Source organism: Malania oleifera, chromosome 2 (genome assembly GCF_029873635.1).
Source record: "Malania oleifera isolate guangnan ecotype guangnan chromosome 2, ASM2987363v1, whole genome shotgun sequence".
Taxonomy (NCBI): domain Eukaryota; kingdom Viridiplantae; phylum Streptophyta; class Magnoliopsida; order Santalales; family Ximeniaceae; genus Malania; species Malania oleifera.
This window is the reverse complement of record NC_080418.1, coordinates 133,011,625-133,027,710: the sequence shown is the minus strand read 5'-3', so window position 1 is coordinate 133,027,710 and position 16,086 is coordinate 133,011,625. Positions and strand designations below refer to the sequence as shown.

Here is a 16,086-nt window from a genome sequence, read left to right as displayed (position 1 = left end):
TGGTAAGCCAGTTTATGCATTCACCCTACAAGAAACATCTTGAAGCAGTTTATCAAATTTTTAGATACTTGAAAAGTACACTAGGCAAGGGTTTACTCTTCCAGAAGACCACATGACAGAACATAGAAGCATACACTGATGCAGATTGGGCAGGCTCTGTTATTGACAGGAGATCTTGTTAGGATACTGTACTTATGTTTGGGGAAATATGGTCACATGGCAAAGCAAGAAACAGAATGTGGTTGCAAGGAGTAGTGTCGAGGTAGAGTATAGGGCTTTGGCTAACAGGGTTTGTGAGATGCTATGGCTGAAGAGAATTCTTGAAGAGCTGCGGATGCTGGTGAACATGCCAATGAAGTTGTATTGTGACAACAAAGCTGCCATAAGTATTGCTCAAAACCCAGTACAACATGACCGCACAAAGCATGTAGAGATTGACAGACACTTCATAAAAGAGAAGATTGATAGTGGATCTATTTGCATGTCTTTTGTTCCTACTACTCAACAAATAGCCAATATCTTCACCAAAGGACTTTTCAGACCTAGTTTTGAGCTCTTTGTTAGCAAGTTGGGCATGATAGATATCTAGGCTCCAACTTGAGGGGGGTTGTCGGATTTCTAGGGAATAAATTAGGAAATTCTACTTTTTAAAATCTGAAATTACTATTTTAGTTTCTAGTAGTTTCATTTTCTTGTTTTCTAGCCTAAAGATCTGCTGATTTGAATTGCTGATTTTGTGGCCTTCCTCAGCTATTTATCTTGTAATCGTGTCTCTTGAAATTCAATAAGAATGGTTATTCTTCTTCTAAAAAATCCTTCACTAACTTTCACTAATTAACATACTAACACACTCAATAATAGTAATAATACTAAAAGACATATATAACCTCCAACACTCACCCTCAAGCTGAAGCATAAATGTGATAAGCTCCTAGCTTGTTACAAATGAATTTAACACGAGCAACCCCCCCCCCCCCCCAACGCTTTGGTAAACAAATCAGCAAGCTGCATGTTCGACTTCACATAAGTGGTTGTAATGAGCTTCTGCACAAGTTTCTCCTGAACAAAGTGGCAATCAACTTCATTGTGCTTCATTCGCTCATGAAAGACCAGGTTGGAGGCAATATGAAGAGTAGCTTGATTATCACACATCAACTTCATAGGCTAAGAATGCAGAAAACCCAATTCTTCCAATATGTTCTTCAACTAGACAAGTTCACAGGTAGTGTGAGCTATAGCTCTATATTCTGATTCAGCACTTGATTTTGCCACCATAGTTTGTTTCTTACTTTTCCAAGTAACCAAATTACCACTAACCAAGATACAGTACCAGGTGGTGGATCTTCGATCGGAAGGCAATCCAGCTAATTTTGGATCTGTATATCCATGGATATATGTAGAAATCCCGTGTATATTGGAGAGATTTAGGGGGTATTTTTTGTATATTATTGAGTGAGAATTGTTTAGGAGATTGTTTCCATATTTAGAGTAGATATTGTATTATAAGTAGTTTGTATTGGCTTGTACAATTTTATTCAAGAAATAAAGAAATTATTCATTCTGATTTCATGGTGTCAGAGCTAGGAGATTAAACCTAGCTATCAATGGTGGAAACCGCCAGCCAAAGTAGAGGTTCGATGACCTCTGAATCTCACGAGGTCCTCCAACAGAGTTTCAGTCTACAATTCACCCCGTCTCTGCATCAAAGGGAAGATCTCTCGAGTTAGGGTTTCATACTTTCATTTTTCGTTACCGTTGCCAACTACCGCCCATCACTCGCTTGTGGAGCCTTGTGAGTCTGTGACAACCCTCGCCTCGTGGTGTCACCGTACCTTTGCCTATTCGCCAGTTAGCTGTTCGCGCATCGCTCGCTCGCTCGAGTCGCTCGCCGTTACATTCTTCAAGAACCATGGACCTAAATCATATGGAGGTTATTGATGAAGAACAAGTTGATTATGATTTGAGCGAGCCAACTATGGGTGAGAAACTTGAAAGCTTAAATTTACTGAATAATGGTAACAACACAGACCATGAGAAACAAGATTCTTCTCCTCACACAAAGCTTCCAAGAATCTATTCATATTCTGCTTAAGCAAGCCCTACATGCTGATGATCGTGCACCCAAGGTCTTAAATTTCGATTTTGACTCAAATTTCGAAGCTCCAAAAGTATGGAAATTTCGACAAAAATTTTGATTTCGATTTGAAAAAATAACGGAAATCGGTAGTAAAGCATGGAATTCTTTGTGAAACTTTAGAAATGGTTAACAAACATAATCATGTAAGTTTTAAGACTAATATATTACAAGTTAAATACATCTATGTTGTGTATGAGGTGGAAAAGTTGTAATACAATATGTGTATCAAGCATATTTGTAAGATAATATACAGTAAACATATTCAACTAATACAAATGAAATTCATAAATCATTTAAATATTATTTATTTTACAAATAATGATAATTTAGACATAAATGGCTAAATAAAATGCTGCTATAAGTTTATTTTTTCATTTAATTTCAAAAGCATTTGTAATGATATTTGTTTAAATAAAAATAAATAAAATAAATTAAGAGAGAAATTTCACTTCACTCCTCAATATCTTATTTTAATTTCAAGGAAATTTCATTGTATGGTTAAAATTTCGACAAGTTTCGCAGAAATTTCGAGATTTTAATAAATTTCGGGAAGATTCATGGAGATTTCGATGGAAATTATGCAAGACGGAAATGAACTGCCATTTCGATTTCAAGGGTGATGAAAACCGGAAATTTCTATGGAAATTTCGACAATTTCGTGGAAATTTAAGACCATGCGTGCACCTTTGTTAGATTGCCTTTACACACAAGATGAAAATGTGTTGACTTTTTGAGTCCGATCTCTGTTTTGATGCGAACAAAGCGTCTGTATCTCATGTGTGCATTTAGTGTGTGAACAGGTCTATATCTTAACATGCACGTGAGGTAAAAGGAAAATAGAAGCCAGAAGGACCTCAAAATCATACATCCTGGCGTATTCCATGAAGTTTGAAGAGTAAGACAGAAGAAGAAGACATCTATTTTCAATTGTATTGCATTTGTTTTATATTTTGGTCTGTAATAATGCATTGCATGCATGGTATGGATTATAAACTCAGATGACTGTAGACAGACCCTAGGGACCAACACACTTCACAGAAAATCTTTTTCTTAACAACTAAATTCATACAAAAAAGTTTAAATTGGTTAGGATTGAAATCGGGGCAAAAGCAACCGACGTTGGATTTTTAGGCTAAATTAAAAAGCCTCGGTCAGAACCCTTTTAGTTATAATCAGCTCAGTTGACCGAACTCACTGTAGGCCAAAAGTCAAATGTTTGACTAAGCCTTGGTCGACCAAACCTGTTTTGAATGAAGCTTCCACGGTCGACTGACCATTGGTTTTTGACTTTTCTACCGACCTCAGCTAGTCGAACCTTTAGGTCAAAATTGCCTCGGCCAACCAGAGTTGTCCCTTTGGTAAACAGACCTTAGGATCGGGCGACCGAACCTATGAAGGTTCGGGAGTCGCCTCGGCTCAGTCGACCGGTCACCTGCCACGGTCAACTGAACCCTCAAATTTTTCCAAATATGTTGTTTGTTCAGCCAATCAAGCCTCGGTCTGGTCGACCGAACCTCTCGGGTTGGTGTTTTTTTACCGTGGTAATTAGGGTTAATTTTTCGTTAAACAAATTCTAAAATCCCTAATATGTACCCAACGACTATATTTTTCCCAAGGTCTATATATACCCCCTCATTACTCAATTTTAAAGATAAGATTAGAGAGAAAAATTCTCCAAAAATTATTTTGAGCTATACTTTCATTTTTACTCTCTTTTATTATTTCTTTGATAAATCTTTCAAGAGAGCATAGTTTTAAACTTTGTTTTGGGCATTCATTTTACGACTCAAAATCTTTTTTACTCTCAACCTGCATATATTTTTTATATCTTATTTTGAGAGTATTATTTTAGTTTCTCCCATGTATTTCATTTGATAAATATTCTTGGGAGTTAATATTATTTGCTTGTGAATCTTGCACATTTATTGCAAGTGTTCAAAAGTTCATTTGTGCTATATTGCAAAAACACTTTTTAAGCATTAAACCCTAAGATCTCCTGTGCTTTATCTTTTACATAAATTTTCATTTGGAGATATTCTTTTGGGTTAAGATCTTTGAGGCACTTATTGTTTACTCCAGTTAAATCAAAGATCATATATATTTGTTTGTGAAAAATTGTTTGAAACTGAAAACCCTAAGTTCTCCTTACTTTATTTGAAAAATATTTTTAGGAGAAAATTTTTGTTAGGGGTTGAATCTTTGAAGCAATTATCATATACATCATTTTCAAAGATTGCAAATATATTTTGAGAAATTATCCATACTCACGTTGAGCTTCATTTCATATCATACGTGAGGGCATTGTGCTTATTGTTGTACATATCTGCTTTTTAGAAGCACCTTGGTTGTACAGAAAATATTTTATTTGAATATCGTTGTGTTCCCAACGTATGGTCGGAAGAGAGAGTCTAGCCCTGTGAATAATCCCAAATTGCTTAGACTCGGTTAGGTGAGCACCGGATTGATTTAGACCTGGTTAAGAGAACTAGATGCACCATCCTTGTAAGGTGTTGTATTCGGTGCCGCTACACCCGTTAAGCGAGCCTTAGTGGAATCCTCTTGCTTGTGAGCTTGAGGCGGGGACGTAGCTTGTATTAACCGAACGCTGATAACATATTGTGTGTCTACTTTTAATTTCTTGCACTTTATTTACTGCACATGTATGTTATTATTTATTGCTCTGATTGATTTATTTATTGAGTTTGCTTTATCTGTTTAAATGTTTGCTCAGTAATTTTTCTGTGTTATTGGGGAATGCTTAGACGACCCCAGGTTGTGTTATACTGTTGCTGGTTAGTTGACCTAGAAGAAAATTTTAAAGTACCCAATTCACCCCCCCTCTTGGGAATACACCAATTCCAACAAAAGGTTATCTCAAATTCCTCAAATATTTCTTTGGGTTCTTTAGCCCAAAGAGGTAATTTTTTGCAAGCCTTGAATATAACCTCTAAATCCAAAACTCCTTGGATTATTGATTCTGGTGCTTCTAATCACATGACCAATGCCTATCATCTTTTCTTATTATATTCACCCTGGGCTGGAAATTTGAAAGTTCAAATTGTAGATGGATCACTCTTTGTCTGTCGTAGGCAAAGGGAATATCTGACTCTCTAACTCCATCACACTAGAGTCCATTCTTCATGTTTCCAATTTATCCTGCAACTTACTATCCATTAGCCAGTTGACTAAGAATTCCAATTGTTTTGCTAAATATCTTCCCTCTCATTGTGTTTTTCAAGACCTATCATCGTGGAAGACGATTGACAGTGCTAAGGAGTGTGAGGGACCTTACTACTTTGAGGAGGCGAATGTGAGTGAACAATGTAAAACTGCTATTTGTGATTCTGCATCTATTTCTAGGGATAGTGAAATTTTGTTATGGCATTCTAGGATGGGTCATCCAAATTTTCAATATCTAAGATGTTTATTTCCTTCCATTTGTTCAAATAAAACGTCCTCTGAATTTTAGTGTGACATTCGTGAACTTGCAAAACATCAGCATAATTCCTTTCCAAAATCCACATACAAACCATCCAAACCCTTTGCTATGAGTCATAGTGATTTATAGGGGCCCTCACGCTCTCTTAATCACACTCACACGAGATGGTTTGTTACTTTTATTGATGATCATACTCGCATTTGTTGGGTATACTTGTTGAAAGATAAAACTGAAGTTCCATTCTATTTTTGTCAGTTTCTACTCTATGATTCAAACACAATTCGAAACTCACATTCAAATTTTACGTATTGATAATGGTACGAAATATTTCAATGATATCTTGGGACATTATCTTCAAGAAAATTGAATTGTTCATCAAAGTTCTTGTGTGGATACCCCTCAACAAAATGGGGTTGCTGAACGTAAAAATAGGCATATTCTTGAAGTAGCTCGGGCATTAATGTTCACTACAAATATGAAAAAATATTTTTGGGGCGATGCCATTTTAATAGCTACACATCTCATTAATTGAATACCTAGTCGAGTTCTTTCTTTTTCCATTCCTCTTCAGAAACTTCAAGAATGTTTTCCCAACTTTCGGCTCCACTCCAATCTCTATGTGAAAATCTTTGGATGTACTGCATTTGTTCATATGTTCATGCTCACAATCGGGATAAATTGGAACCTCGTGCCATTAATGTTAGCCTTGATGTCACGTTCTTTGAAACCACTCCTTACTCCCCAAAGCCCTCTCTTCAGGGGGAGAAATGGAGTGAAGATCAGTTCTTTGATTTCTCTGTTGATGAGTTTGTGCCATACACTGAGTCTACCATTGCATCATTTCTGGACCTGTCATGTACAAAAGACCACTTAAACTTAGGGGAAGATGCAGAAAAACAAAACAACACATAAATACTTGTTTACTCAAGAAAACCAAACACAAACAACAGGGAGAATCTCATACCTAAGGCACCAAAAGAGTTGGAACCGGTGATAGCTCTGAGCAATCATGAGTTCACGCCCAATCCCGATCAGGTAATAGATGGCCATGAGTTCCCTTCTGATAAGCCTTTACTTGATGACATCAATTTACCCATTGTAGTCAGAAAACAAACCAGGTCAAGTACTCAATATCCCTAGTCAAAATACATGTCTTATAAAAGCCTATCTATAGAATATCGTGCTTTTACTTCTAACCTTAACAGGATAAAAATTCCAAAGAATATCCAGGAAGCCTTGAAGATTCCTGAATGGAGCAAAGCTGTAATGGAGGAAATATGGGTTCTAGAAAAGAATGGAACTTGGGACATTATGAATTTGCCGAGAGGGAAGAAGCCAATTGGTTGTAAATGGGTCTTCACTGTGAAATATAGAGCTGATGGGATAGTTGAACAGTATAAAGCCCGACTTGTTGCAAAAGGGTTTACACAAACCTATTGCATTGACTACACAGAGACATTTGCACCAGTGGCAAAATTAAATATAGTTCGGGTCTTCCTGTCCTTGGCAACCAACTTGGATTGACCATTGTAGCAACTTGACATTAAGAATGCGTTTCTAAATGGTGAGTTAGAAGAAGTCTACATGACGATACCTCTAGGTTTCAGTAAGTGAGGTGAAGAAAACAACGTATATAAACTCAAAAAGCCCCTGTATGGACTCAAGCAATCTCCTAGAGCATGGTTCGACAGATTTGTGAAGGTGATAAAAAACTAAGGATATCGACAAGGGCAATCAGATCACAGTATGTTTTTTCATCAGTTTGAAAGTGGTAAGAAAACAATTCTAATTGTGTATGTTGATGATATAATCCTAAGTGGAGATGGAAAGATTGAAGAAAGTCCTAGTTGCTGAGTTTGAAGTTAAAGACTTGGGACAAATGCGATACTTCTTAGGAATGGAAGTTGCCAGATCAAAAAAGGGTATCAGTGTCTCTCAGCGAAAGTATATCCTTGATCTCCTAAGAAGTATCGCATTTGTCTAGGGTCTTTAACTTCAAACTCAGTAGTCAAGACTTTCTTCAATCTTTCCATCTCTATTGTATCATCTCCAGTTAGGAATCTCCTAACCGAAATTGGCATGCTTGGATGCAAACCTAGTGAAACCTCCATTGAAGCAGTAAAGAGAATTGATGACTGCAGAATATCAGTTGAAAAGAGAGGTATCAGAGATTGGTTGGTAAACTCATCTATCTATCACATACCAGACCCGACATTGCTTTTGCAGTTAGTGTGGTAAGCCAACACATGCATTCACCCAAAAAGACTCACCTAGATGCCTTGTACAAGATCCTTAGGTATCTCAAGGGCTCTTCAGGCAAAGGATTCTTCTTCAAGAAGTGTGAAAGCAAGGAAGTAGAAGTTTTCACAGATGTAGATTGAGCAGGATCAACGGAAGATAGAAGGTCTACCACCGGATATTGCACCTTTGTATGTGGAAATTTGGTGACTTGGAGGAGTAAAAAACAAAATGTAGTGGCTCGAAGTAGTGCAGAGGCTAAATTCAGGGCAGCTGCACAAGGGATATGTGAAGGATTGTGGTTACGGAAACTCTTGGAAGAATTACAGATGCTGGTGAAATTCCCTTTCAAACTCTACTGTGACAACAAAGCAGCCTTCAGTATCTTTCTCAATCTAGTTCAATAGGACAGGACTAAGCATGTAGAAGTGGACCAACACTTTATCAAAGAAAAGGTTGAAGAAGGAACCATTTGTATGACGAATGTACCTACCAAGGAACAAACCGTAGACATCTTTACCAAAGGGTTAGCTCGACAAAGTTTCAATGATTTCCTCTGCATGTTGGACATGATCAATATCTATGATCCAACTTGAGAGGGAGTGTAGAAATCCTGTGCATATTGGAGAGATCTCGTGTATATTGGGAGAGATTTAGGGGGTATTTATTGCATATTATTGAGTGAGATTTTTTTAGGAGATTGTTTCCATATTTAGAGTAGAGATTGTATTATAAGTAGTTTGTATTGGCTTGTACAATTTTATTCAAGAAATACAAAAATTATTCATTCTGATTTCAATATAAGTGTGACCTTGATCACGATATAAAAGACCTCTCCCAGATGCACCTTTAAGATGCGAATTATTGCGTCCCAATGACTTGTCCTTGGAGAATCTATAAATTGATTCACAACACTTGTTGCAAAAGATATATCCGGCTCAGTAGCTGTGAGATAATTCAACTTTCCAACAAGTCTCCAATATTGTTCAAGATTAGGTAGCAAATCACTCATATTTGACACTGACTTGCTATTAGGATCTATGGGTGTATCAACTGGTTTAGAACCCTGTTAGCTAGTTTCATCTAATAGATCAAGAACATACTTCCTCTGTGACACAACAGTTCCGATACGAGATCTTAATAGTTCTATACCCAAAAGTATTTTAACAGTCTCAAATCTTTGGTCTGAAACTTAGTTTGTAGAAAAAGTTTGGGACTCTGAATACCTTTATCATCATCACCTTTAATAACAATATCATCCACATAAACAACAAGAAGGATCCTACCTGATGAAGTATGATAATAAAACATGGAATGATCCATAACACATCGTCGAAGACCAAAATCAAGTACTAAAACACTGAAATGACCAAACCGTGCTCTGGGAGGCTGTTTTAAACCATATAAAGCCTTCTTGAGCCGACACACAAAGCTTAACTTCCCCTGAGCAGCAAACCTAGGTGGTTGCTCCATATAAACCTCCTCCTCAAGTTCACTATTCAAGAAGGCATTTTGATTATAGGTTTATGATTGGTTTTGTGATTTAGTATGGGATGGAGGTGAATAACGGAAGAGCAGCCGTGGGAATGGTTCTTTCCTCTGTGTCTTTTTCTTTTATTTGTTTTAAGATGATGATGTTCTCCCCTTTGTATCTCTTTTCTCCTTTGATGAAATTTCATCTTTTGTTTAAAAAGAAAATTCCATATCTGATTTCAACAAGGAAATACTCTTTTCTATTTTGACTTGCCTGCCCCAAAAATATGATAGAACTAGTTTCCCTATAATTAGATATGCCCTAGGTAGTGTTGAGTAGCTGATAATTAATGTGTTCGTTGATAGTTATTTAACTGAAGGAAAGTAAAACTAATGCTCTAAAACTGAACTTTTTAGAAAGAAAACATTTTGACAACATATAAGAATGAGCATTACTATGGGAAACTAAACTGCAACAGTTGGCAATGGCATGTGGAATGCATTGGGAATTTAGATAGATTGTAGATACAACTCTTACAGTGACTTAACTAAGAGGAGAGAAGAAACTGGCTGGGCCTGTGCGCTGCTCCTAAATTACAATTTTTAATAATATGTATTTTTTTTTTTTTGCTAGATAGAAGTTTTATATCTTTAATTTATTGTAATAAGCCTATGATCAATGGGGATGCAGTTGTTATAGTCTTCGAAGAGTTTATTTGCTTTGCTTTTATGAGAAGGAAAATTTATTTTAATGACTAACTTATAATTTTCGGGTTTATATTTATTAGATGTGATTAGATGTTTTACATTGGCCATCAATCAGTTATATCCCTCCTATTTTCTTCAAATTTGAGATCACTTTTATGGAGGATAAGATACCAAACATGACTCTTGTGAGCTCTACAGAGGATGCAGCTCAAGATAAACTCAAGTGGCAGAGAATAATTCATCTAACAACTTGGATTAAGGCTTTTTTTGTGGACTCAAGCGGAGTATCTATGGTACAAGGAGAGGAGAGATGCACCGAGGACACATTTACCCTGAGGCTTGCTTAAATGGCAGGATAGTTCTTATTTGAATTTTTGTTTTTCCTAAATCAGTTCAAACCATATGAGCAAACTTCAGTAAAAATGTGAAAATTGCTGATCACCGCCTCCCACCAAAAAGGAAGAACCCTCCAATTACAATTAAGAAAAAGAATGAAGAAAAAACATCCTCAGCAATGTCTCTCATGTATTATTTAATTATTTTGTTTTTTTTTTTCCTCAACATTTTCCCCCCACTTAATTATTTCCCTTCAATTTATTCTGGTTTGTTCCAGAATTTTGATGGGAGATGTCTTATTCTCCTCTTTGCAAGTTCTCCAAATAATGAAATCTCTTCTTTATTATTAAAAAATAATTTTTTTTTTTTGGTGGCATTTTTGCCCTGATCATAGCAAACTGAAATTTTCTTTCATAGGTAGTTGCAAGTGGAGACCTGCAATTGGATGCTCTCTTAAAGGCCAACTTTGAAGCTGCTCCTCTTAGTGTTCCAATAATAGCACTTTCATTTGTTTACCAGGTAATTTGGCTAGACTAATGTTCAGCAACTAAAAAATGAAGCTGCCATAATGCTTTAATTCTGCTTTATTTCAGAATGTGGTACCTGTTCTTTGTACAAATCTTGAAGGAAACCTATCAAAAGTAAGGTGATAAATCTTGCAATGTTAGAACACTTTTTTCTAAGACCCTGGTCAATAGAGATCATATGCTTTGCTTTTCTAGTGTACAGATTGCAGTTGAAGCGTGGAGTAACTTATATATTTACAAGTATGCATGAATAATTTTCTAATGGTAACAACTTTGAAATTTGGTTTTTATTGAGATTATTAGTACTTTTCCACTCCGTAAACTGTATATTACGATTTTTTTTTGCGGGATTAAACTTCTTCTACCAACTTCTACTTGCCTCTCTGATATGTCATTTGGCGTAGATGATAGATACATAATCAATGTTGATATGTTTGAAAGCCTATTTGGATGATAATATCATGTGGATATCATTAATTTGTCAATTTTCAGGACTGCAATTGTTCTAGGTACTGCTATACCCCTTGTTTTGTTTCTTGTGTGGAACGCCGTCATTCTAGGAACCATTTCAAATCTTGCAGTAGGCATGGATAAAATTGCAGACCCATTGCAACAACTGCAATCTACAAATGGAGTTGTTGGGGTAAATAATTATTTATCTTTCGACTCAATTTTGAAATGACTGGAAAATTAAAGTGGTATATTACATTGCAATTTTTTTGGCTCATCATTTCTGCAGCCAATTGTCAATGTTTTCTCACTTCTTGCAATCGCAACATCTTATATTGGCTTTGTTCTGGGGCTTTCTGACTTCTTTGCTGACTGTGAGTTCACTTATTTTTTTTTAAAGAGAGTACTTCTATAAAATCTTAGATCATCTTTGTTTGATTCCAATAATGCAGAAGTACCTCCCAACTCTCATGCATATAAGTATATTAGACTTTCATTAATATATCAGATTCCGAATTTTCCATTAACTGTGATATCATGTGGAAAAGGTATGCATTTTCCTCTAGATTTGGACAGAAAATGAGCTTTTCCCAAAAACCAGCTTTGCTGTAATATCTTCTTGAACTATGAGCTATTATTGTGGACACAATATTTTACAACACATGAGAGTTTGGACGCGACTTTTTTGGAGGGCAACATAAAGTTACCAAAGCTTTGGGGGTGCATATACTGTTTTTCATGCAGTCCTAAAATAACATAGGTCAAAATAAAGTTTTCCAAACTTAGGAGGGAAATTGCCCGTGCCCCCCCAGCCGTATGTCTTCAGGGACTCATAGAATATATAAATTTATTTACATGCCTGTACTTTCATTGATAGTGTTCCTCAAGGGTCAAGTTATAATAACACAAGGGGCCATAATAAAAAGGTTAGGATATGTAGCACAATAATGCAGATAATACAAAAAGAAAAAAGGCAGCCCGGTGCACCCACATATGTAGGGTCTAAGACAGGGGCAGACCATGATAGCTCTATAGTACGCAGTCTTATCTTGCATTTTTGCAAGAGACTGTTTCCAAGTCACATAACGACAACTTTACCGTTGCGCCTGGACTCCCCTTCACATTAATGCATATAATAGATAACCAATAATAGTGTTGGTGGTGCTTTCATATAATAATCAATGAGTGAATAATTAAAAGCATTGGAGATGGTATTGTACGTTAAATGTGCCGTAGAGTATTTTATCGGCACACTTCAGAAACAAAATAAAGGGGGACTAGTTTGTTAGAGTCCAAATTGTTGCAGGAAACATGGAAGCATTTTTTAGTGGTATCTCACATGCTCATCAATGGGTAGGACTCTGCAAAATGCTCCGCATATCCTGCCATCTTCTATAGGATTTTGTTATTGATACTACTGATCCTATATAACTTTAATTTGATGTAGTAGGCAAGCCCCTCTCCCCACATAAAAATGAGGCTCTTACTTTTGTTATTTTGTGAATTACCAGTGCTGAAACTTCCTGCTGGTGAGAGCAGACCTCTGCCCTACCTGTTGACCTTGATTCCACCACTTGTATTGTCATTGCTAGACCCGGAGATATTTTTTAAAGCCCTGGATTTTGCTGGAACTTACGGAGGTATTACTGTTTCTGGACAATGACTATATTCCAAATATGTCAATGCATATCAATTCGAAAGATATTTAAACCATCTGTATGTGCTTTTGTAGTTTTGGTGTTGTTTGGAATTCTTCCAGCTGCAATGTCTTGGTCAGACAGGTATTCAGGTTCATCGCAGTCCCTGAATCTTCCAGAGCTGGTTCCTGGTGGGAGGTTTACCCTGGCACTTGTGATGGGAGGTGCAGGATATGTGATTTTCTCTGAAATACTTCAGAACTTTGGTCACTTATGACGAATGTGATGGTTCTGTTAGCTAGAGTAATCTGAAGCCTTGAAAAGCATTTGTGACCCATTTGATCAGGATATGTCTCTTGATCCATCGATGCTATTTATTTATTCCGTCTCCTATAATTTCCTTGTATAGCCATTTATGATGAGTTCTAAACAGCCCCTATGTGGGATTTGTAACTCACCCATCACAATGTTATTTTTAATATTCAACCATTATATTGATAAAGGTCTCTCTCTCTCTCTCTCTCTCTCTCTCTCTCTCTCTCACACACACACACATATTTGAAACTGAGGTCTGAACTAAGGAAATTTGCCGTCATTAAAATCTTAGTGACATTATCTAAATGTGTGGATAAGTGGGAATAGGGTAGTATGCCGTGCATCCCAAAAAAAAAAAAATGGTGAAAAGAGCTGGTACACTTTTGGCTGTTGAATCTTTTGAGTGTCATGGATATAGACGGTTTAGGTCTCTATATTACTGGGCCCCCTCTACTTTCCTCATGAATTTGTTGTTTGGGTCCCTTTTTCTCCTGTCCTTTTTTGGCCTCCAAAGAAGCTCCCCAATCCCAAACTCTCTGCAGGTACAAAAAAAATTAAGATTGTGCTTGAGAGTATGGATTTTACGGGTTTTAAATGTAGATTTTTGTTTGATATAATCTCGCATTTGCATTCTATCAGAATTTAAAACCGAGATATTTAAATATGGGACAGCTGCATTAGAACTCCAACTCCAAACTAAAATGGTAGAGAAAGAATTTGAGCTGAAAACAAACTCGTTTTCGTTATGTAATTTAGGCTCCTTGGACCTTCAATGGAGACTATTGAACTGTTCTTCATAAGATAATATTGCGCACAGCCAAACAAAACCCCGAAAAAACAAAATAAAAGCTATAGCAATACCCCTTCTAATTACTATTTAGGCAAAACCATGCGTGGCAATCATGACCCCCCTAATCTTCAATCATGGCATCCTGGAATATTGTACTTTAAAAAATGATTGTAACCAACACATTAATCATATTTTATGTTAATATCATATATACACTGTTCTAAAACTTATCACACTCCACTGTCACATTGTGTACGCTGTTCTAAAACTTATCAAACCCCACTTTCATATTGTCTGTGTTTAGCTGGGTTCACTTCCTCATCTCTCACTTGGGTAGGTTGAGAGCCCGAATCTTTGTATTACATGAAACATAAAATAAATGTCAAGGTTTAGATTTTAAATTCGTATGAATTTAAATAAAAATAATTAAATTTCAAACCTCCCAGACATTTGTACACGAGCCGAATCCTCCTGAAAAATAATAATAACATTGCCTTAAAAAATTCGAACCAAAATGATAAGACCCAAATAAACTCATTGAAATCTCATAATCATCATTCAACATTTACCACATGCATCCCCCAAAAAAGAAAAAAGAAGGAAAAAGAAAACCCATAACTTGAACTAGCAGATTTATTGAAGGGACAAAACCTTCGACAACCAAACGCAAAGACATTTATTTACTTACACACACACACACACGACCATTGCTTTTAATTCTAAAAAGGGGAAAAACTGAAATGCACGAGAAGCTGGAAAACACAATTTAAGAGGAGGAAAAAAAAAAAAAAAAAAAGCAAACCCACACACTGAATAGCGCAATCCCTAACTAATAATCAAAAGGCCATCCGGAGAGACCCATCCCTGGACTCTGCTCATACGTCCCCGACGAACCAAGAGGGAACCGGAACACCGACGCCGGAGCATCGCCGCTTCGTCCCTGATTCGGCCCACTGCTCTCCCGCCCGCTGCCGCCGACGCCGAAAACGCCGCTCCGAGCGCCGGAATCGCGCGGAGAGAACTCCTGGCGACAGACGGGGCAGGAGCTCCGGCGGGCAAGCCAGTCGTCGATGCAGCTGGAGTGGTATATGTGGTTACATGGGGTCTGCTTGGCCTCGGTCCCCAGCAGGAATCTCTCGATGCAAATGGGGCACTGCGAATCCTTCTCGCTCAGAAGGTGCGTCTGCGTGATCTTAATGGTGGGAAGAGCATCGATCGATGGAAAAGAGGAAGGAAGGATTGAATCGCCCATTGTCAAATGACGAAGCAGTTCATCAAATAAAGTAGAGGAGAATGGGTTCAGAAGGAGAGAAGAGGAGAGGGCTCTTCCCCACACAAGAAAAAAAACGAAGTGTTATAGGGTACTTAAAGGAGTCATTAAGAGAGTCAAAGAAGTCATGCCAAGGGAGAGATGAGTGAGGGTACAATCCCCTTTTTTATTTTTATTTTTGTTTTTTAGGGTAAAATTCACTCACCCTTCTTCTAATGGGATTTTTTTAATAATGAAGAACTCACATGATTTGTGTGTGTGTGGGGCTTTCATTCAAATTGCGCCATAAAATTGTGGGTCCCACTTTGTTCGAGTCTGTCCAATAAAATTTTTTAGTTTAAATGCACGAGATTTGCTTTTGTTTTTATTTTTTATTATTTTTTACTATTTTATGATGCAATCAAATAGAAACTTACGCATTTGTGATGTGGGATGGGTATCTTTTGAAATTTCTTTTACCTTTACTCGGCGTAAGGTTAACTTTTTTCATGGAATTTTTATTAATGAAATACAATGATTGATCGAGTTTATAAATTTAACTTTATTACCATTTGGATTTGAAAGTGAGTGCGAAACAAATCGATTTAGTCTTCTCTAATTTTTATCAATTTCATCACATGTTAGTTTTTATGAGTGTTTCATGACATTTTAAAAAGAAATTTAAAGAGTTAAAGTGCATTTTCAAGTGTATTGATAACATTTTAAAAAAATAAATTTAAAGAGTAAGAGTGCTTTTTTTGGGAAAATTAGATAATTGCAAATAAAA

General features: G+C 36.7%; 2 protein-coding genes across 3 annotated transcripts in view; one reads left to right on the top strand and one right to left on the bottom strand.

The window, feature by feature from the left end:
- The window catches only part of LOC131149373 (uncharacterized), a 95,459-nt gene extending 82,012 nt beyond the window's left edge, over positions 1–13,447 (top strand). For both annotated transcript variants that reach the window (XM_058099772.1, XM_058099770.1), the window contains 6 exons: positions 10,749–10,850; positions 10,925–10,977; positions 11,351–11,501; positions 11,598–11,682; positions 12,820–12,948; positions 13,041–13,447. In XM_058099772.1, coding sequence (XP_057955755.1) covers positions 10,749–10,850; positions 10,925–10,977; positions 11,351–11,501; positions 11,598–11,682; positions 12,820–12,948; positions 13,041–13,222 — 702 coding nt within the window. In that variant the 3' untranslated portion in view covers positions 13,223–13,447. The remainder of the gene's footprint in view (positions 1–10,748; positions 10,851–10,924; positions 10,978–11,350; positions 11,502–11,597; positions 11,683–12,819; positions 12,949–13,040) is intronic.
- A 1,218-nt stretch (positions 13,448–14,665) lies between these two features.
- Positions 14,666–15,477, bottom strand: LOC131147965 (probable E3 ubiquitin-protein ligase RHC1A). Its single transcript, XM_058097663.1, has one exon. It carries the CDS (start codon positions 15,300–15,302, stop codon positions 14,880–14,882), a length of 423 nt encoding a protein of 140 aa, XP_057953646.1. The 5' UTR covers positions 15,303–15,477; the 3' UTR covers positions 14,666–14,879.
- Between the last annotated feature and the right edge of the window lie 609 nt (positions 15,478–16,086).